General features: G+C 36.2%; 1 protein-coding gene across 6 annotated transcripts; it reads left to right on the plus strand.

Moving 5' to 3' along the window:
- The first annotated feature begins 3,137 nt into the window (after positions 1-3,137).
- Positions 3,138-21,589, plus strand: LOC113233190 (probable multidrug resistance-associated protein lethal(2)03659). Of its 6 annotated transcripts, XM_026468219.1 has the most exons (29): positions 3,138-3,346; positions 3,801-3,895; positions 4,426-4,579; positions 4,669-4,731; positions 4,816-5,017; positions 5,828-5,965; positions 6,144-6,228; positions 6,327-6,483; positions 6,609-6,822; positions 7,270-7,402; positions 8,440-8,532; positions 8,996-9,081; positions 9,175-9,331; positions 9,408-9,604; positions 9,674-9,756; positions 9,878-10,001; positions 10,487-10,645; positions 10,731-10,897; positions 15,974-16,153; positions 16,224-16,371; positions 16,453-16,603; positions 16,748-16,975; positions 17,056-17,219; positions 17,314-17,448; positions 17,562-17,717; positions 17,833-17,947; positions 19,569-19,807; positions 20,865-21,005; positions 21,440-21,589. In XM_026468219.1, exons 2-29 carry the CDS (start codon positions 3,823-3,825, stop codon positions 21,470-21,472), a joined length of 3,975 nt encoding a protein of 1,324 aa, XP_026324004.1. In that variant the 5' UTR covers positions 3,138-3,346; positions 3,801-3,822; the 3' UTR covers positions 21,473-21,589. The 6 variants fall into 6 exon arrangements, with proteins under 6 accessions (XP_026324004.1, XP_026324003.1, XP_026324005.1 ...); XM_026468218.1 differs by lacking the exon at positions 3,138-3,346 and having other exon boundaries at positions 3,732-3,895; XM_026468220.1 differs by lacking the exon at positions 3,138-3,346 and having other exon boundaries at positions 3,732-3,895; positions 21,413-21,490.
- The last annotated feature ends 111 nt before the right edge of the window (positions 21,590-21,700 follow it).

Below are 21,700 nucleotides of genomic sequence, written 5' to 3' on the forward strand. Positions count from 1 at the left end.
TGCTTATTTTTTTAAACGTTTAAACGTTATGCTTTTTAAAAAAAAGCGTGCTTTTTTAATCGCTTTTTAGTTTGCAACCTTTGTTTGTAACCTATGTCGCGGGTGACATGGCCACACACATAAACAACCACAAAGTACACCCAAACTCACGTCACGAGAGAAATAAATGTAGGCCATACAAATATTTATCCCGGCTACAAAGGCACTTAAAAAACCGAAACGAACGCAGTAATGCTCACATTACTGCTTGGAGGCAGAAATATGTAAGGTGGCAGTACTTCCCTGGACGAACTCTTTAATCACAAGGAGCTGTACTGTTACTAAAAAAAGTAAGTATTTAATAACAATATTGATAATATTTATCAAATACGATCAAATGCGATTTTTTATTTAGCAGTATTGACGATTGCTGAAAATCTGCTCCATTTTGGTAGATAATTTAGATTAACTACCAAAATGGAGAATAAAGCTCTAATTTCTTTTCTAAAAATAAATATACCAGAGTCGAATATCCGAACACGTCTTTCCGGTCTTTCTAAACTTTCAAAAAGTATTTAATGAAGTTTTATTTATTTCGTATATATAGATTTTAAAAGTACTGATTTTTAAAATTCATTACTTAGTAGCGTTTGTTTTCGTGAGTACAATCACTTCAAATATAGGTAGGTATTTGTTGTAGACCTGTGTCGATCCATCAATATTTGATAACCCGGGTCTATCATGACCCATGCGTAATATGATCGGGTCAAATGATTCAATCATATATTGGATATTTTAGCGGGTCACCGTCTCTCATGATACTTCTATATGGCGTTTAAAACGGTCAAATTATACAATTAGCTTTTATTATTTCCTGCTGATGGGTAATGTGTCTATATATAAAATTTCTTTCTAAGAAAAGTAACGGTGTTCAAAACAAAAAAAAAATAACAAAAAACTTATGAGCATTCAAAATTACTAATTTATTATTCATTAATATTTTAATATTAGCTAATGCACTCATAAATAAACACAACACACCGAAAAACAGATTAAACTTACAAAATTACCATGTAATGGACACTACGCTACGGAGCAATTAGGATGAATGATTGATAGACTCATTGATCCGGTAACCCGTTGAATCGTTGATCGATGGCTTGTCTTTTTGGTTTGATCGAACGTAGGTTCTATCGAACGAATGCTCTGTCGAACAAATGTTCGACCCAAACAAGGAGTGAGAATGCGAACCATGTCTTGAATGGGGACTTCACGTGAGAGTGAACGAGACAATAATAGTATTGTGAATTGTTGATTAATATGATTAATCTCTAAAATTATAGCGATAAAGTCTCATGAAATCCTAAAATGGTCGGGTTATTAGAAGCTACTAGCTTCCCGGGTTATCGGGTCAGGTCACAGGTGCTGTTGGAATCATTTTGATTCGATACATCACGATCGACACACGACTAATTTGTTGCTAATTGAACACCGAAAGAATATGGCGGAAGTCAACGTTGTACTTATCATGATACCTACTACTCGAAGTTGACCAAATTTTTGCTAGAAAAAATTTATTTACGGAAATGTTAAGTGCCGGCCACACGTTTGAGCTACACTTACCGTCCGCTTGTCTGCGCAGTTTTACTTGTGAGTGTAAGACGCTACAAGGAATCGCGGCTAATACCAGATTAAACAGATCTTGTCAAATTTAGTTTGTAGCTTTCGCTTAGACTATTCCTTTGTTTTTGTCCGTCCTCTAAGAGCTTTCGGCACTAAAGTGTGCCATGTGTCATTTACTGGGCATTGTTTTTCGGCACATTTATCATTTCCCTTTAAAAATTAGGTATATGAGAATGAAAAAAAAAGTTTATTCAAAAAACTCAATACGCAATAATTTTATTTATCTCCACATATAATATAAGTAAAATAGATGTTAATAAATTATTCATGGCACACATTCTTGCTCAAAAATCAATTATCGCATTTCGATATAATCTATAGTTAAGCAAATTTCTTAGAATGGCTGATTGGCAAAATTATGACGATGTAAATTTGTACTTAGATTAGCGTCCAGTAAATTATATTTTTAAACACCACAATACAAGAATAATTTTATAGAAGTAAGTATTTTAGTTCCGATTCATAAAATCCGCAAATCATTGCTAAATCACTGTTGGAATTAATTCACAAAATTTTTTTCTTGTTTTTGAACAACGTGGAATATACCTTTTTCGTCAAGCAAATATAGCCGCACCTCATTGCTCCACAGCGCCAGCAAGCTTGGTGGCCTCCAACCAGTCGTGCCAGATTAGGGGATCTTTCGCCATTTAGGCCACTGCGAGGGGTCGTGCGGCGACTAAAAAGTGATTGGCGACTCGGCGCTATTTAGACTATGTTTAAAATAGGAAAACGCGATTTTAGGCTACTTAATAAAATGTCTGGGGAATCACAAACTTGATTGGGGATTTTGTGGCGAATGGAGTTGTAAAACAACTCATTTGGGGGTTTCAGTATTTCTACTTGTGGCGAATTAGGGAAATAAGAAAGTTCATATTCCCCAATTTCCGGCAGCAAGCAGAATTGTAGAATTGTTTTCCTTGATTTTTAGGGATTTCATGGCTTCGGCGAATATCGGCTACTTAATAATCATAAATTGGCGAATTAACTTCGCAAAAGTCTGGCAACACTGCCTCCAACGAAGTACCAAATAAACCTACACACCACTGCACTGAGATCGAAACACTATCTCTGACGCTGCAGAGGTCCCCAGTCCCTGCACGCCAAGGCTTAATTAAACCAACGCGCCGTGCAAAGCGAGCTCGCGCCAACCCGCGCGGCGTAGGAAGAAGGACGCCCGAGCGCGCGTTTGGCGGCGCGTGCTTGCCCGTGGTCGCTTTTTCGGATCCTCCGAGAATAGGTAACTTCCAAAGAGCGGCGCCGGCGGGCGCGCGTGGCGGCCCGTAGCTTTTGGCGCTCATTCGGTATTTGACAGCGTTCAAATGATTTAAATTATTTAGTATGAATCCGTAAAACAAACCACGTATGTTCAATTCAATAAAATCTTAACAACTTACCTCGACGCTCTTATTGAATGGTCGAAATTGAGACCTTCTCTTACATAGGGATTTAAAAAATTAAGTGCTGTTTTTCTTTTTGGCAACCTGTCAAATTTTACTGAAAATTATTTTAATTCCTATGTAACGGAAGGTCTGAATTTCGGCCAGCGTGTGGCGCGGCCTTGGCGCGACCCTCGGTAAAAACGGGCCGTGGAAAGCCGATATTTAAAATGTATTTTATGTGTTAAATGTCGATAGGATATTAGTGCTGTAAATCGATTCCAGCGACAAGCTATTTCATGAATAAGGTACCTATTAATAATATTTTTTACTACAAATCGCCAATACAAACTTCAATATATTAAGTCCACATTTCACTACCTACCTAACAAAAATTTGTTGCATGTAAGGGGTGTAAGTAGTTACTTACATCATACGACTTCTTCATCCGAGCTAGTACCTACTTAAACAACGTTAAGTACCTAGGTACCTACGTATGAGTAAGTCACACAAATGTAAAAATCGTGACCGATGCGATTTTCTACGACTTGCTTTTAGCAACAACCAATTGTTACTGCTACAATAATGGATACAGGACCAAAACAAAGGCGGCTAATAAATCCGCGTTATAAAGCTAACATATTATCCATACTCACATTCGGGTAATGATCTCATAAATTAATAACAAGGCCCCGAAGACCACACATAAGAAATTGATCTCTCAATTATCTAATTTCTTACATAATGGCTCTTTCTGTGTAGATGGACGGCAGAGACATTCAAAATGGGATACACGCGAGACATCGAAGAAACTGATCTGTATGCTCCTTTGCCTGAACATCGCTCTGATAATTTGGGTTAGCCTTTTACCTAGAATGCTTTTACAATAGTCAAGTAAGCGGAAGATCAATATTGTTTTTGAATTATTTATCAAATAGTACTGCTTGAATACTAATAAATATTATATAGTATATTTTACCCAATGTCAAAGAAGCGTATTGCAAATTGACCCTGGTGCTTAAGGTGGCTTCCCACGTCCCGTGGCCCATTTCGCAGCAATTGTTTCGGACGGAAAACGCGAGTAGCGCCGCCACGCGTGTTGATCCAAGACCGCCCGGACTCGTCCATATTGCGAACTCGCAAGTACAAATCGGCACGTTTGATATCACGGGCCATGGAAAGACACTCTTATAAAGATTGTTTCCATAACTATCACATTTGAATGAGATCATACAGAAGAATTTTTATAAAAGCGATAGAAAATCGGCAAAAATATTCACCTAGTCACCTTTTTTTGGTACATCAACTACTTAAAATTAAAATTAAATTAATTAATTTTTTTGTTCAATACTTTTGATGTGTATTTGGTGATTTTATTGTATCTTAGGCAATGCAGTGCAAAGAGCATGGGACAAAGAAATGGAGCACAGCCGCGCAAATAGGAATTACAAACCAAGTCTCTACAAGGTTTTGATTAAAGTTTTCGGCACTGAATTAATGTTATACGGATTGATACTTGCTGCCATGGAATTTATCATTAGGTAAAATAAGTACCAAATTATTAAGTATTCGGATCTCCCCAAATGAATTTTCATTCAAGGAACTTTCATCATCAATTAACACGTTTCAGATTACAACAACCGCTGTTTTTGGGTACTCTATTAAGATACTATACAGTACCACAGAACTCAACGTAAGTTTACCTAAAATGTTAACAAAAAAATGAAACGTGTGTAAAATAACCTTGAATTTCGAACCTACATTCCGTTTTACTCAGGACAAACCATACGTACATAAATCGCTTATTTCATTATTATGACATGGAAGGGGCCATCACCTGGGGGGAGGCAGTGTTCTGTGCATTCGGTGTGATCTTCTGCAGCGCCATCAACGTGCTCGTACAGCACCCGTTCATGATGGGTGTTATGCACATTGGCATGAAGATGCGAGTCGGCATATGCAGTCTTATTTATAGAAAGGTATAACTAGGTCCATACATATATGCAACGGCTTTACAGCGATATATAAATTCAAAATTTTTGTCTGAAAAAATTGTAATGTAGGTAATTGTGGTCATTGATGTAATTTGGTATCTTGACAAGAATGCACAAAGACAATACGAGTATTTGTATTGTTGGAACTACACATAAACACGATATGACGACGCTACGACGCGGCATCGGTTCACGACGCGACGTCGTATCGTGGAAATCTACGACGAGCAACGTAAATATTCACGACACGACATCGCAACATGCCACGAAACACGACACGACGTCGTATCGTAGAAGCTCAAGGTGCGCTCCCCAGTGCCGCATTCATTTGTTATTCAATATTCAAAGATGACAAACAATATTGAGGTTGATTATTTAATAACCCTAGTCGAGGAGCGCCCTGTACTGTGGGATAAAACATCAGAAGAATACAAAATCATCTATGAGTGTTGAATAACAAATTAATGCGGCTCTGGAGAGTGCACCGTGAGTTTCTACGATAAGACCGTCGTGCCGTGCGTCGTGCCACGTTGCGATGTCCTGTCGTGAATTTTTACGTTACTCGTCATAGATGTCCATGATATGACATTGCGTCGTAAAACGATGCCGCGTCGTAACACGATGACGTTGTACCCTAGCGAGCCCTAAGGGCTCTTACACATTCGACGTCGCGTCGTGCTACGACTCGACGTCGTATCGTGTTTATGTGTAAGAACCCTAAGGAAATAAGACAGACGAAGAAGGAAAAGTGTTGATTAACGAAAATTATTCAGTCAGAGTAGTTATTAATTTCAGGCTTTGAAAGTCAATCTCCAGACACAGTCTGAATACAGCGCCGGCCTCGTCATGAATTTAATGGCAAACGACGTGAATAGATTCGACACAGGGCCTCTCTTCGTGCATTATCTTTGGATCGGGCCTATAGAGATGATGGTTAATAATAACTTTTCCTATGCATTATCAAGATTGACATTGTTACATAACACTATCTATGTGTATAATACTAGTAAGAACAACCTACACAGCTCCATGTTTTAATCAGTATTTTGGAACTTGGATCAATTACAAAGCGTAGTGTTAACGATCGCTTCATAAATTTGTAAATTTCCAGATTGTAGGTGCCTATTTATACCGTGAGATGCAATTAGCTGCTGTCTATGGAGCGGCTTTCATGTTTGCTGTTATTCCTTTCCAGAGTACGTATTGCCGTTTTGAAATGACTAGCTGTGTTTAATAAAATTAATTTAAAATTCAGAATGATGTGATTGCTTATTCACGTTCTAGTTTTTCCCAGTATTTTTAGGAGTTCGCACAGCTCACTACAGGAAAGCGACAGCAATAAAGTCCGATGAACGTGTAAGACTGATGAAAGAAATTATAATGGGAATAGAAGTGATTAAGATGTATACTTGGGAAGCTCCTTTTCGAGAGATTATTGATACAGTGAGACGGTAATACAATTAATATTTGAGTAGTAGGGTTTCTAAAAAAATCTGTTAGATAATGATAGGTACCTAGGAAGATAGCTCTTAGAGGATGGAAAAAAAGATAGCTTCATTATTCTGACACATTTCAGTCAAGAAATTTTCAACATCAAAATGACGTCAATGATCCGTGGCGTGATAATGTCGTTTATCATGTTTACGTCACGGTTCGGAATTTTCATTACGGTGCTTTTCTACGTCAAGTTTGTGTCCCATATCACTGTGGAAAACGTCTTCTTTCTCACCTGCTTCTACAATATTATCAAGCAAACTATGACGCTTTACTTCCCGCAAGCTGTCGGACAAGTAAATATTTATCTTCCTATTTATTTGGTTTCTATTCTAATTATTATTATATGTTTAAATATAACTAAATGGAAAAATTACGTCAGCGAGCTGATTATCGTATCCGCGATTACCTCTAGGTTATAGCTGAAAATCAGCGGTTTGCTCTTGAGTAAACACCGACGCTGAGCTTATGACCTTTTTGCACTGCTGCAGCATACGTACATAACTGGGTGTCTAGCAGTGCTGCGACTCTGCTGTTTTTGTTTATTTTTTGTTTTGTTTGTGTTTTTATTTTTTATTTTTTTGCTGTTATGTACGTGTGAATGTAGTAACAAATAAACGTTTTATCTATCTATCTATCTATCTATTTTCTTATAGATATAGTCTATTGACAAGTGGTAGAATAGAAGTCGAGAGACTTATCAAAAGCGATGGTGATACATAATAACAAGTTCTTATTCACAGATAGCAGAGATGATAGTGGCAATTCAAAGAATACGAGACTATTTGTTGAGTGAGGAATGCAATTTACCTCCACGAGAACGCCCTGACCTAGTCAGTATTGAAAATGCACGTCCTAAAAAACACGTTTTTGTCGGTACGTCGAAATTTTTACACGTAATCTACATTTTGCACTTGAGACGAAGTATTTTAATGCGAGTCTAGATTTTAGGAGGTGAGGTGTGGAACGTCACCACTTGCGTCACGCAATCAGTACGCTGTTAATTATTATGAATAAATTAAGAACAGGTAGAGAACATTTTATACAGATACGACATAGATAAGAACTATGGATCCGACGTCAACAAATGCTGCTGCGGCGCGGCGTGTAATTAAGTTGCTGAGCAATTAGCACATTTTGAGATACATGTGAATTTAAGGCTTACTCCCAGTTGTCACTACTGCGACAAATTGGAAAAAATCCCATGTTACCAGGTGATGACAAACCGGATAAGAAATCCTAATTGTTGCCACTGGTAATTTCTACTGGCGACAAATGATAAAAAACCATATGTTACCAGGTGGTGACAACTGGGATAAAAAACTACAAATGATGTACATAGTTATATACATATTTAACTAAGATAATTAACCTTAGTTAATTCGTTTAAGACTTTTATTTTAACCTATTTTCCAATTTTATTATACTAAGTGAGGGGACGAACAAGTCGTATATACCTGGTGGTAAGCAACAAGGCTGTCCATAACAGTTGCAGTACTACTCAGAACTTTAAATCACAACTGCTGCTCGTCACCCTGAGACATAAGTTAACAAGTCCTCAAAACCGGAACACAGTAATGCTCACGTTACTGCTTGGTGGCAGAAATAGGCAAGGTGTCAGTACTTCCCTGGACAAACTCTTTCACGAGGACACTATTACATATTACAGCTATTAAATTTATATGACCAGATAAAGTAAATCCTACCGTGTAACACATTCTTTAAGCAATATCCTTAGGTATTTGTTATTAGTTATTATTAGGTATTTGGTATTTGACTGTTATTTAATGATAAATACCTAAACCATTTCATCTAGCAAAAAAGTTTTTTCCGCTTTTCCCCCGGAGACTCGCCTTAATCGCCTTTTATTTCTTTTACAATACACTAAAGTTACAATGAATTTTGGCATCCAGTTGACCCATCTGACCCCGATGCACTAGAGCGTCGTCGAATGAGTTCCAATCTACCCAGCACGTCACAAATCACGTCGAAGGACAAAAGAAAAGGTAAAATATCTAAGAATGTACCTATACCATTTATCTGTACCTATATAGTTTTGGAACCGTGAAAACCTAAAATCTCGATATGTACCTATATTGTTTGTCATTTACGTAGCTAATTTTATCGTAATTATGTACTATTATTAGAATTATTCTTTTTCATATAACACGTATTTCATCTGCTTAAAGGTAAAATCATATAAGTGACATTTTCCACAAAAAATCTCCTAATTATGTACCAGTTGTAAGAAATTCACCATCTTTCTGCAGATAAAACTCTTATTAGTTTATAGCTTTTTGTAATTCAGATTCACGTGCGAAAGATAGTGATTTTCTTACCATAGCTATACAAATTAGGCTCTTTGTTTAAAATGTCACTTATGTGGTTTTACCTTCAAACATAAGATTTGTGTATTATAAATATGATATGATACTGTTACGGTTTATAAACATAAACCATTTATTTTAGACCAAACAGTGATAAGTTTTGAAGAAGCTAGTAGCCACTGGCTCGTCTCTTCTGGTAAAGAAGACGTTGAAAACATAACTTTCATGGTAAAGAGAGACTATTTTTGTTGTTATCTAGACTATTTTATTTTATAAAATAACCAATCAAAGCAAAGCGAATACATTTTAAATTTCATCTAGATACCAGCTGGCACTTTAAACATGGTCGTTGGGGCTGTGGGGTCTGGGAAGTCTACATTGCTTCATATGATTTTACGTGAACTGCCTTGCTCGTCGGGGCGTGTTGAAGTCTCTGGCACTGTTAGTTACGCTAGTCAAGATCCTTGGCTTTTCGTTGGTAAGAATATCTATTTTATGCAATTCGATAGCTATTTAATAATAATAGTTTACTATTTCTGTTTGACTTGCTTTAGGTTCAGTTCGACAGAATATACTGTTTGGGCAGCAATTTGTAAAATCTCGCTACATGGAAGTGTGCAAAGTGTGTGCTCTCGAAAGAGACATATCATTGTTTCCTCATGGAGACAAAACTGTAATTGGTGAAAGAGGAGTTTCTTTGAGTGGAGGACAACGTGCCAGGATAAATCTCGCTAGGGCGGTTTATAAAGAAGTACATACATTGTATGCAATAAAATATCTATACAATAAACAAAAACTAATTAACAGTTTTTTGTAACAGGCGGATATATATCTGTTTGACGATCCACTTTCGGCGGTAGACACACAAGTAGCTAATCAAATTTTTCAAAAATGTATAAAAAGGTAAGTTACTGAAGTAATAAACCACATCCGAGAGTGAGTTGAGCTCTTTTAATTATTTCTACTTCTCGTACACCATTAATGTGATCATTGTTTAACTATAAAAACTATGTGTGTTATATAGGTACTTGGACGGAAAAACTGTGATCCTAGTAACGCACCAGATCCAATTCATCAAGTCTGTTGAAAACATTATTATAATGAACAAAGGACAGATCGTTGCCCAAGGCGGATTTGAGGAATTGAATGTAACTTAATTATTATGTATTATTATTTTAAAGGTGTTTGGTATATGAATTCTAATATCCATATACCAAACACAATATACCAAAAACTAAATGTGTTTGATATATGAATTCTAATATTCATATATCAAAAACACTTTTGTGTTTTTTAATCACTTTTAGTTAGTAGCAGTAGAGCTCCTTGTGAAAGATTTCGTCTAGGGTAGTACTGCCACCTTACCTATATCTGCCGCCAAGCAGTAATGACAGCATGACTGTGTTTCGGTTTTGAAGAGTAAGGGTACTGGTGACATTACAGGCACATGGGACTTGTCAACTTATGTCTCAGGGTGACGGGCGCAGTGGTACTGCCCCTCAGATCTCTGCAATTTAAAGCTCTGAGTGGCACTGTAACTATTATGGAAGAACGTGTGGCTTACCATCAGATGCACGACTTGTTCGTCCCGTCTCTTGATGTTATAAAAAAACAAAAAAAAATTGGTTCGCAGGAACAAGAACTGAATTTAATACAAATGATGAAAGAGAAAACCAAAGAAGTGCGGGAAGAAGATTCTATAGTGCTCCTGCCTAGTGTATCTACCACTAACCCTAGTACAGCAAGTGCGCATAGAAATCTATGGTCTTTGACACTTCAAGAGTCTGTTGCCGTGAGTTTTTCTCAAAAGTCGAAAGTGAAACCAACTTTCTTGTTGTACTGACCCGACGGAGTCTCTTAACAGTTAAATATTGCAGGATCAAAGGCCACAGGCGGAAACACAGGTAATTGGCAGAGTTAGCACTACTGTCTATCGGGATTATTTCTTAGCAGGAGCTGCCTGTCCCTATGTCACCGTCGTTTGTTTCATGTTTATCCTTGCGCAAGTTTGTGCCAGCACTTGCGATTACTGGATTAGTCGTTGGTAAGGGCCGAAAATCTTTAGTTTCTTTTATTCGCTCGTTATATACGACTGATATAACCATAGATATAGAAAAAAAGGGGAGATATGTAATGACGCTATGTAAGATCGCGTACCGATGTCGCCACTTTTTAGCTTGTGTGCAATTCAAACTTTACGCTCTATTATCTACTACCATAACTTGAAGATTTTGATTGGAAACGACGTAACACAATTTAAAAAAAAATTTTTTTGGTGTATTATTAAATTGATATAAATTATTATTATTTTCTTAATGGCGGCCACTAGGCTTGGGCCAGTGTCAGTTTTATAAAAAATATGGCGATCGTCGCCAGTGTCAAATTTCCATTATACGTTACCACAGGTTGGTGAAGCTGTCATTGTCAAGAGTAAACACGAACCATCAACGAATTTGTTGTTTTTTTTTATGAAGGATTAATGTAATTTTCTATAATTATTTCTAATTTATTTTGCATGCACATGTAAAATAAAGCTGATTTTGTTTTATTTATTTTTTAAATGCATTTGCTATGGAAATTTAAACAAAGTCTGAAAAACCAATATTTCGATTTTCCTGCAGCTTCTATCCAACCTTCTCTTATTTTGAACTCATTGGAAAAAATTAAAAATACTCTACGTTTATTCTATGAGTGTAATGGAATTTAAATATCTAAATTATCTAAAACAATAATACACATACATTTTTCTTCAAGCACTTCGGACACTTTTACTCATAAGTTGTGTTAAAGTTACTCGAAATAAAATGTTTAGTAATAATAATAATAATAATAAAATAAAAGAAATCAATTTAACATGAATGTATTTCGCTTCGATATTTTAAGAACTTTAATTACAAAAATCATAACTACTTATTGACTAATTATTAACTTAGAATACTTACTAACTATTAGTATTCTTCAAACATTTCAGTAAAAATTTATTGTCGATATACATCAGTCATCGTACATGAACATCACTATATTTGAGTCTAGAAATGTGATTCGCTCTGGACCTTTAGGGAGGGAAAAGCGTCGTTTTTATTTTGATTTTCAATTATTTTGTGAAATCTAGTTTAAAGTGGAATAGGATAGTGCTAGAGTCTGTCTAACGAAAGATGAGACTGGAAAAAGGCGGCAAATTCAAAAAATCATCATATGGCAACTCAGGTTATAGTTGGAAATATAGTTTTGATACTTTTATTTATTATAATAATATTTGTTACTTGTCGTGCCTACGTCAGATTTTTCAAACAGTGTAAAGGCATCTGACTTACCTCACGACTGCCACATAGTAATGGAACCATAAGGTACCTTCTAAAGCACGAAACAGTTCAAGATATTATTTATGGTCAACAATCCAAGTTTAGAGCACGCCTGAGAGTGCTAACTTATGGTAGCTTCTCATATGGAGAAAAAACAACACCGAGTGAAAGCAAGAAAAAACATGATAATAAAAATACAATTTAATTTTGTTTAATCACTGTAATCAAAATCTGAATCTAAAAATTCAACTGCGAATGAAGAGTCAGAATTACTATCACTATCATTATCTCTGACTCTTATTATGAACTCTTCCATTTCTGCAGTTATTCCATCTCGTTTTTTGTACTGCTCTTCAACATGAATAACATGGTCTGTATTTTTTATTACTATTAAAAGATTCTTCTATTAATTTTGCCATATCCTCCGCAGACAAACCAATGTTTTTACTGGCAACTTTGCGTTTCGCCAAACTCCATACTAATTCTATAGCGTTTAGATCGCAATGGTAGGGCGGTAGTCTTAGCACTTCATGCCCATGCTGCTTCAAAAGTTCATCAACTTGGTAGACCGGTGCTTGTTTATTCTCTTTTGCTAAAACTAATAGTTCTTCTCTTGATAGATAATCTTCATATGAAATACCATTTGAAGAGAGCCATGCTTGGATTTCAGCTTTTCTAGTATTTGTTGTTGGGCCCTTATTGATTTGGACACAGTGATAACTAGCATTATCCATAACAATAACACTGGGCTCACTTAAATTAGGGATTAGTTTCTCAGATATCCATTTATTAAAATTTTGAGAGTTCATATCGTGATGATAATCTGCATTTTTAGATTTTGTGCTGAACACCAAAAGAGCATTTGGCACGATACCTTTTTCTGAGCCAGCATGAACAATAATATATCTCTTACCCCAAGAGATATTAGTGACAGCACCACTTGTGGATGGACCCTGCCATGATTTTTTAGGTTTATAGTTTTGATGAACATAAGTTTCGTCAAGATATACAATTTCTTTGCCTTCTCTACGTTTAGTAGTGATTGTCCGCAAGAACCGGTGTCTCCATGCTGCTATGTCATATCTTTCAATAAGAATAGAACGTTCATCTTTGTTTTTCTTAAATTCAAATCCATTTGATATTAGGATGCGACGCAATGTTTCATGACAGCCAGTAAAATTAATACTATCCCTTAATTCACGTAAAAGGGACCTTAATGTTGGAATTTGTTTTTTTACGATATAAAACTCATTTATTTTGTTTTTAATCGTATCAATATCAAAAGAATCTAAAGCTGACACTGTTGGCTTATGTGGCCTCTTTTTGCCTGGTGTGTTCCACGTGCCTTCATTTGTTTGACCCTCTGTTTTAATTCTTTTAAGGGTACCAACACTGATATCTGAAACAAATATTTAAATACAATTAATTTTAGTAAGGTAAAAATGTAGGGTTTATAAATAACACATTCATCGACAAGAGTAATTTTTTTTATTACTCAAAATTCTTGAGACGAGAAGAACAAACCAATGACAGATAAAAGAATGGGTTACAAAAAGAGACCAAATCAAGAAGATATTATCAGGTTTCCGCTGGTATGAAGTAAAAAATAATGTATAAACAAAATAATCTTAATTTTATTATGAAAACAACAACTACTAAGGATGTCTTTGTATTGCAATATTCAGCAGCAAAAGAGCCGCCTAAAAGGACCTCACAATAAACAAAGGGATATTTAAGAGACAGTCTGGAAATAAAATGTAAAACAATGGGGTTGGCAACTGTCAAAATGTCGCTGTTTATGGTTGTTCCAAAATAACTTGTCAAATGTATGGAAAATTCACTTCAAAAATATTTTTCTCCGTGAATTTATAAAATTAAGTGAAAATCTTTATAAAACGGTTATGTTAGTTAATTACGGACGTGTTAGCATATTTTTTAATAGAAAATTCAATCAAGCCATATTTTTATAGGTTATGTTTGTGAAAACCTTAAAAATCTATTTGATAAACAAGATACACGATATTTGAACGATTTGAGGTGACCATTTTTATGATTTACTAAGATTCTGACCCATTAATTAGTCATGATAATGACAAAAAATAAAGATATTTGAGTTTTTATTAAGAATAACCGTACGTAACGACATCTACAATTAGCTTTGCGTTGCCAACCCTATTAACACTGCATATTGCATTGTATTTTGTCGGTTAGGTACAGGTGTTTTGATAAATAACGACGGTACTCAAATAGGTACTTACCGGTCATAGAAGAAATCTCGTCAAGATACTGATTTTGTGTCTTTAAACATTCTTTAAGGAACAGATCATTCAATTTTTTTATTGTTGCTCGAATGGTTTCTATAACTGGATTACTGGTATCATCCATGTTACCTGCAAAATAATAAATATTAAACAAATCGTACTTATATAACGCGCAATGCAATCAAGATGAAAGGTATCAAAATATCGAAGTCACACTTACCAATGCATTGAGACATTGCACGTAAACACTCTTGTTTTTCCTTGAAAACTACATCTCTTTCAACTTGTTTCTTTTCAAATTTACTAATCATAGTAAAAAGAACATATCGTAAGTCGCTTTTCAATGTTTTCGTCATGTTTTCAATTAGAAATCTTCTTCTTCTTCTTTTAAATGTTATGGCTCCATCGAAATAATCAATGATTTTGCCAATGTCAAGTAAAAATAACTATGTACGGTAGTTTAATATTATTATAAAAATTATACAAAAAAATGGCGATTCCGCCAATGTCCTGTCCAATTAGAAAAATTGCTAAAATCGCAGAAATAATTTTCACTTTGACACATCAACAACTCAGGTTCTAGTGACATTGACATTATTATTAGTGTTGCCATATACATTTTCGAAATAAAAAGCCGGTCTCATCTTTCGTTAGACAGACTCTATTGTGCCTTAATCGAAGATTAAAACGCGAAATTATACGAATCTCGAACTAAAATAACCGTATCGGCCCGTTTTAAGGAATCCCGAGTGAATCCAAGCACACTGCCTCAAATTGCCTATCCTCTTTGTGGCGGCCATATTTACGGAAACATATTTAAACTTCATGTTTAGGCTGATGGCTTTGCCAAAGCCTTAATAAATAAAAAATAAAAATCTAGAAATGTCTATGGAGACGAAAAGAAAACATTGGATTCGCTCTGGAACTTTTGGAGGGAAAAGTGTCGTTTTTATTTTGACTTTCAATTATTTTGTGAAATCTAGTTTAAAGTGGAATAGGATAGTGGTATTGTGCCTTAATCAAAGATTAAAATGCGAAATTATACGAATCTCGAACTAAAATTCACGTATCGGCCCTTTTTAAAGAATCCTGAGTCAATCCAAGCACGCCGCCTCAAATTGCCTATCTTCTTTGTGGCGGCCATATTTACAGAAACATAATTAAACTTCATGTTTAGGCTGATGGGTTTGCCAAAGCCTTAATAAATTAAAAAATAGAAAACATTGAATAATAATAGAAATAATAACTAAAAATGCAAATAGCCAGTGGAATGTTATCTCACTGGTTTAAAAATTTTTGTTTTCGGTCAATTTTTTACAAGGTGTATCGCTACAACTTGGCATTTTCAGAGATCTTGTATGTTACGACGATCGCCATGTCACTGTGGCGATGTTTGTAGGCGTGTCACCTCGATATGATCATCATTTTGATCATACCGAGACGACACGAACCACGCCCCCATATCAAATCTCCCCTTTTTTTCTATATCTATGGATATAACGAATCATGCGCTAAAGATAAGGCGCATACCAGCATTCAATAGAAATGTGATTTTAGGAGTCAAGCTGAGGATACGTTAACTGGTGATGCGAAAAATGATGCAAAAATATGGCATGACCAAGGTCTAACACGAGATGAATTCGTCCTTATTTTTGGTGTCATCACTATAGCAACAATTGGCGTTGCGTTACTACGAGCGTTCTTTTTTTTCTCTCTTTGCATGCGATCTTCAATAAAGTTTGTATTGTTTGATATATCAGAAATAATGCTAAAAGCGTAAAAATACTGGCCATAATGTTTCCGACAGATTGCACGACAAAATGTTTGAATGCGTATCACAATCGCCGATGAGTTTCTTTCACATAAATCCGTCGGGCAGAATCCTCAACAGGTTTAGCAAAGACATGGGCTCTGTTGACGAATTGCTACCTCAAGCTATGATAGATTGCTTTCAGGTAAATCCAGGTACAGGTAAATAATAAAATTTACTAGTACACAAAGTAAATGTATATGAATAAATAAATATCCAATTCCAGATATTATTGAATCTCATCGGAGTTTCAGCGGTAATTTTGTTATCGGACGTGGCGTTATTAATTCCTACAGCTGCAGCTATGATGATATTCTACATATTACGCGTGATTTACATCCGTACTAGTGGTGCTGTAAAACGTCTAGAGGGAATCAGTATGTTTATACCCCAATTTTGAAATAAGTCTGTATGTTAGTCAGACTATCATAAAAATGTTGTTTACGTTTAAAAAGACACGAATTTTAAAAGTACACAACATTTTTACTTTAATTACCGTTACCAAAAAAAGTTGCTCGTAGCTCGTAGCCCGGTCTTCAGTCACCTAAATGCCACGGTCCTCGGGCTGGCGACGATACGCTCTTACGGCGCGGAATCTCTGCTGGCTGAGGAGTTCGATCGGCACCAAGACCTACACAGTTCCGCATGGTACCTCTTCATCACCTGCAGCCGTGCCTTCGGCTACTTTCTTGACATGATCTGTCTGCTCTTCATAATTTGCGTCACTTTTAGCTGCCTTATGAAAACTGGTTAGCAACAAATACTATCCAGCAGATTTCGACAGCTACTTAAAAATGTAGAATAACTTTGTCAATTGTTTTTGTTATAGTAATGGATGCCAGTTCAGCAGGACTTGCGATCACGCAGTCAATTTCGTTGACAGGTATTTTTCAATGGGGAATGCGACAGTCCGCAGAAATGGAGAACCAGATGACCAGTGTCGAGAGAGTGCTAGAGTACACACATCTACCGAGAGAACCTACTTTAAAGAGTGTAAGTTGCTCACTACTGGAAGTTTCTTGAAAGATTTTTCCTACGTTTCTTATATTTATTTAGAATTGTAATTCACATATCGTATTTAAATCAGACAAAAGACAACAAACCACCGAAAGAATGGCCCTATGAAGGCGCCGTGGAATTCACCAACTTGAGTCTAAAGTACACGCTCGAGGGGATGTCAGTTCTTCACAAATTAAACCTGAATATTGCACCGCAAGAAAAAGTGAGCTGGTCTTTAACGTCGATACACTGAATTGTACAAGTTTCTGTAGCTTTTAATCCATTCTTTTAAATAAATTTTGAATTAAAGTATAAACAAATTGTATAATGTTGTAGATAGGTATAGTGGGACGAACTGGCGCGGGCAAATCCTCAGTAATACAAGCCCTGTTCCGACTGGCGTACCTAGAAGGCACCATAACCATCGACGGTATCGATACAGCGACAATCAGCCTACACGACCTTAGGGAAAGGCTCTCTATTATTCCACAGGTGAACACTTTACATCCCATACCAATATACAACTGGCTTTAAATCGAGAAACAAAAAAGACAACCGAGACAGGAGCCCAAATCTGTCCAATTTCAAATGTACATAAATACTTCAGGAGCCAGTTCTCTTCAGTGGCAATATGAGAAAGAACTTAGATCCTTTCGACCAATACCCAGACGACGTTTTATTGAAAGCTTTATCCGCTGTCGAGCTAATCGACATCCGTGAAGGTAAGTTAACCGATGCGTTAGATCATTGAGGAAATATATGTATATATATATCTTTAAAAAAAATCAAATGACTAATACACTATTTTCCAATAATCCAGTGTCAAATATCCATTCACAAGACCGACGACTTCACGTTTTACTAACCTACAACTTCAATAAATTGTTGTTTCACTGTAGTTTAGGCCTAGAAGCCATTTTGTCATGACTTTCTTGCATTCGTAATTATCTAGGGAATAAATTTTCAAATTTAAATTTGCTTTATTGTATCCCGGGAAAGTAAAAAACCGATTTATAAAGGCAGTATGAAATGACTTTTTCAGGCGCACTATATCATGTTGTCTCTTACTATTAGTTAGGTTTACTTCATACGCTATTAAAGAATGCTTTTTCGTAAAAACAGTGTGTCATATAAGTAATTGGCGTAGTGTAGATAAAACCTGGCATGATTTGTACAGGTTCTCTGTGGGGTGGAAAGCGGCGAGTTATACACACCACGTACGCTCTGTAGTGTTTAGCGACGGCAACAGCCGTACTTATTTAAACATGGTGTTATCTAAAGTGGCGCTATTTGCCTCGAAAGCAGTTCATATTTTAAATAAGACTATGAATACGGGGGTAGGGATCCACAAATCGAATAAAGAGCGGCATTAATATGGCGAATTCTGTAACTTATACGGAGTACACACGAAATATTCTGACAAGTTTTACGAATACACGAATTCTCGTGTATTCGTAACGACTGTACAAACTTTTGATTATATTTTTCAACACGTAAGTATCTACTTAGATATATATTTGAAACATCAAATCCAGAAGGGTTGTCACCAATTATTATTATTCAGAAAAGTTGAACATTTTTAAATTTATGCTTTATTTTGCCATCTATATTGGTGGCCGATTTAATATTTCACCAATAAATGATTCTGTGTCCATCTTCCGCTCCGAAATATTTTAAATTATCGTCGCCTTACTTTCTCAAACTCAAAGTAACTGAAATGCAAAAAATGGATTGTATATACAAATGCAGGTTGATATCACATTTCCTTCATATTCACACACTGGCTTTTACCTATTCTTAAAGTAATGCAACCAAATTAACACCCTTGATAAGAAATTTAAAATAAATAGAAAGTTTTGCCATCTCCTGAATAATCACTCTTTATAAGATACGTGTTTGAGAAAGTTTCATCAACATTTTGTTTGTACAGCCGTCGCTGAGTACGTCACTCGATAGCCGCTGTCTGCGCTGCCCTGGGTCGTGACATCTCCATTGTTGGGCCGTACATTGTTTCCGCCGCGACTTGCCCCGCGCACCGCTGCTGTAAACCGTTCTGCAAAAATCGCGCGCGTTGCTGCTTAGTGCGTCGCCTCGTGGCGTGCTTTCATACATTTCAATACATTTGTTTTTGCCACTCGCCGCTCCAGCTAAGCTACCGCTGACAGCGGCGGTCGTGGCCAAATGCTAAGGTAGACGATTAGCGACTGCATCGCAAGTGAATCGCTACTAAGTCACCGTATGTTCTGAAGGTCCGGCAAAAGCTGTCAAGCTTCCTGTACACATTCAAATATACGCAAACGCATACGTAATAGCTTGTGGTCTTTCATCATCTTTATTAAACAGGTGCTCTGGATAAGACAGTAGCTGAAGGCGGGTCAAACTTCAGTGTAGGCGAACGACAGTTGGTCTGCCTTGCACGCGCCATTGTCCGCAACAACAAAGTGTTGGTGCTGGATGAGGCTACAGCTAATGTAGACGCGCAGACCGACGCGCTCATTCAAACTGCGATACGTAAACACTTCATGGCCTGCACTGTGCTCACTATCGCACACCGGCTTAATACCGTCATCGACTCCACTAGGGTAATATAAGTTTACTTTTTGGATGGAAAGGCGTAAAAGGGAAAGTGCGCAAGGTGAAGCAGACGAGTGAAAACACTTTTATAAACGTTTTCCTTCTTTTTTAATTTTCATAGCTATTTTTTCGTAAAAACTTCATTTTTTAATTACATATTTTCTTTGTATAAACCGAACTAAAGCTTGAAAGTTGAACCCATATCGTCGGAATTTGATAGAAAGAGCTTAAGCGAAATTTCATTCACATTTTTTCAGATTCTGATTTTTTTCAGGGGAGCATGTTTTAGATTTTATCGACTATTTTGAAATATTTATGTCCTAATTAGTAATAACAAAGATCGAACACTTAGAAAAAATTCCTTCGATCCGGCCGGATTCGAACAAACTTCTTTAAGCAAACCGTGCCAGAAGAATTATAACATTAGTGGAGCAATTTCACAAAAAAATAAATAATATCGTGGTAGTAAAACATCGTGATATTCAATAAAAACTTAATATTTACGTCCTGTTTAAAAATTCAAATTCAAAATTAATTTTAAACTTAATTAATAAAACCAAAATTGAATTTTAAAACAGGACGTAAATATTTTAAAACATATCGAGTTCTTAGGTTTTTGCGATTGTTACACATAGGAAATGAAACTATTTTTCCGGATTTAAATCGCGTATATTTGTTTTTTCAAACAAACCGACGTTTCGGGCCCTTTACAGGTCCCATGGTCACGGTTGACTGGTAGTCAACCGTGATTTAAATCCGGAAAAATAGTTTCATTTCCTATATTTTAAAACAATCACCAAAACCTAACACATGCTCCCTTAAAAAATCTACAAAACACCGACGCTATAATTTATTAGCCCATTTTATAAAATTTGCTGTTACGTATTTATTACCGATAAGCTTTGTTCACAAATATGTGAAAACCATTGCGTCGTCTCACCTCAAATAATTGCTAGGTGCTCCGGGAATTACTTGTCTCCTAGAAACGAAAATAGCCTAAGAGAAACGGATATGGCAGATCGAACTATATTGTGGTCGTAAATAATTAATATTTGTTTATGCTAGATTTTGGTGCTGGACGGCGGTAAGCTAATTGAGTTCAACCATCCCCACATCCTGCTGCAGAACAGGCGGGGCGCCTTTAGCAGGATGGTAGCCGAGACCGGCTCCTCCATGGCGCAAACACTGCATAAACTCGCTGAAGAGGTAACATGTTTAAGGGTCGTATTCCAGAACTCTACTCAATACTCAAGTCAGGATTGCACTGGAAACACAAGCACTGGAAATACGACCCTAATGGCAGGGACTCGAGTATGATTTCGAATGCTTTAAACCATACTCAAATCCTGACTTGAGCATTAAGTAGAGTTCTAGAATACGACCCTGAGTGTCGTATTCTAGAACTCTACTCGATGCTCAAGTCAGGATTGCAATGGAAACACAAGCACTGGAAATACGACCCTAATGGCAGGGACTTGAGTATGATTTCGAGTGCTTTAAACCATACTTAAATCCTGACTTGAGCATTGAGCAGAGTTCTAGAAGACGACCCAAGGACTTACAATTTTTTTTTATATATTTATGGATCCTTATTATTCAGCGTTGTACCGAAGAACATAAAATAAATCCTCTTATTTCAGAGTTACAATAATATGAACGAGGAACCTTCGTAATAATAAATACATTCTTACAATTAAATAAAAACTATACTTTTTAATTCATTTATTAACATATTGTTTATAACTTATATAGATTTTCAATTATATCGTGTGTCGTATAATAAATAAATTATATAAACAGTTCCAATTTCTTTAATTTCTTAAGCAAACTACGAATAGTAATTTAAAGCTTTGCATTCAACAAGTATGGTATTGAATATTATACAAGCCACAGTGCAAACG

This window comes from Hyposmocoma kahamanoa, unplaced genomic scaffold, assembly GCF_003589595.1.
Source record: "Hyposmocoma kahamanoa isolate Upper Pololo Valley unplaced genomic scaffold, ASM358959v1 78, whole genome shotgun sequence".
Taxonomy (NCBI): Eukaryota; Metazoa; Arthropoda; class Insecta; order Lepidoptera; family Cosmopterigidae; genus Hyposmocoma; species Hyposmocoma kahamanoa.

What these genes read in the sequence shown, in the direction of transcription:
- LOC113233190 (XM_026468219.1), top strand. Translation starts at nt 3,823, where the DNA reads ATGGGATACACGCGAGACATCGAAGAAACTGATCTGTATGCTCCTTTG. An exon ending in GCCATGGAATTTATCATTAG is followed by an intron (nt 4,580 to 4,668) that starts GTAAAATAAGTA and finishes AACACGTTTCAG; the next exon opens with ATTACAACAACCGCTGTTTT. An exon ending in GTCGAAGGACAAAAGAAAAG is followed by an intron (nt 8,533 to 8,995) that starts GTAAAATATCTA and finishes CATTTATTTTAG; the next exon opens with ACCAAACAGTGATAAGTTTT.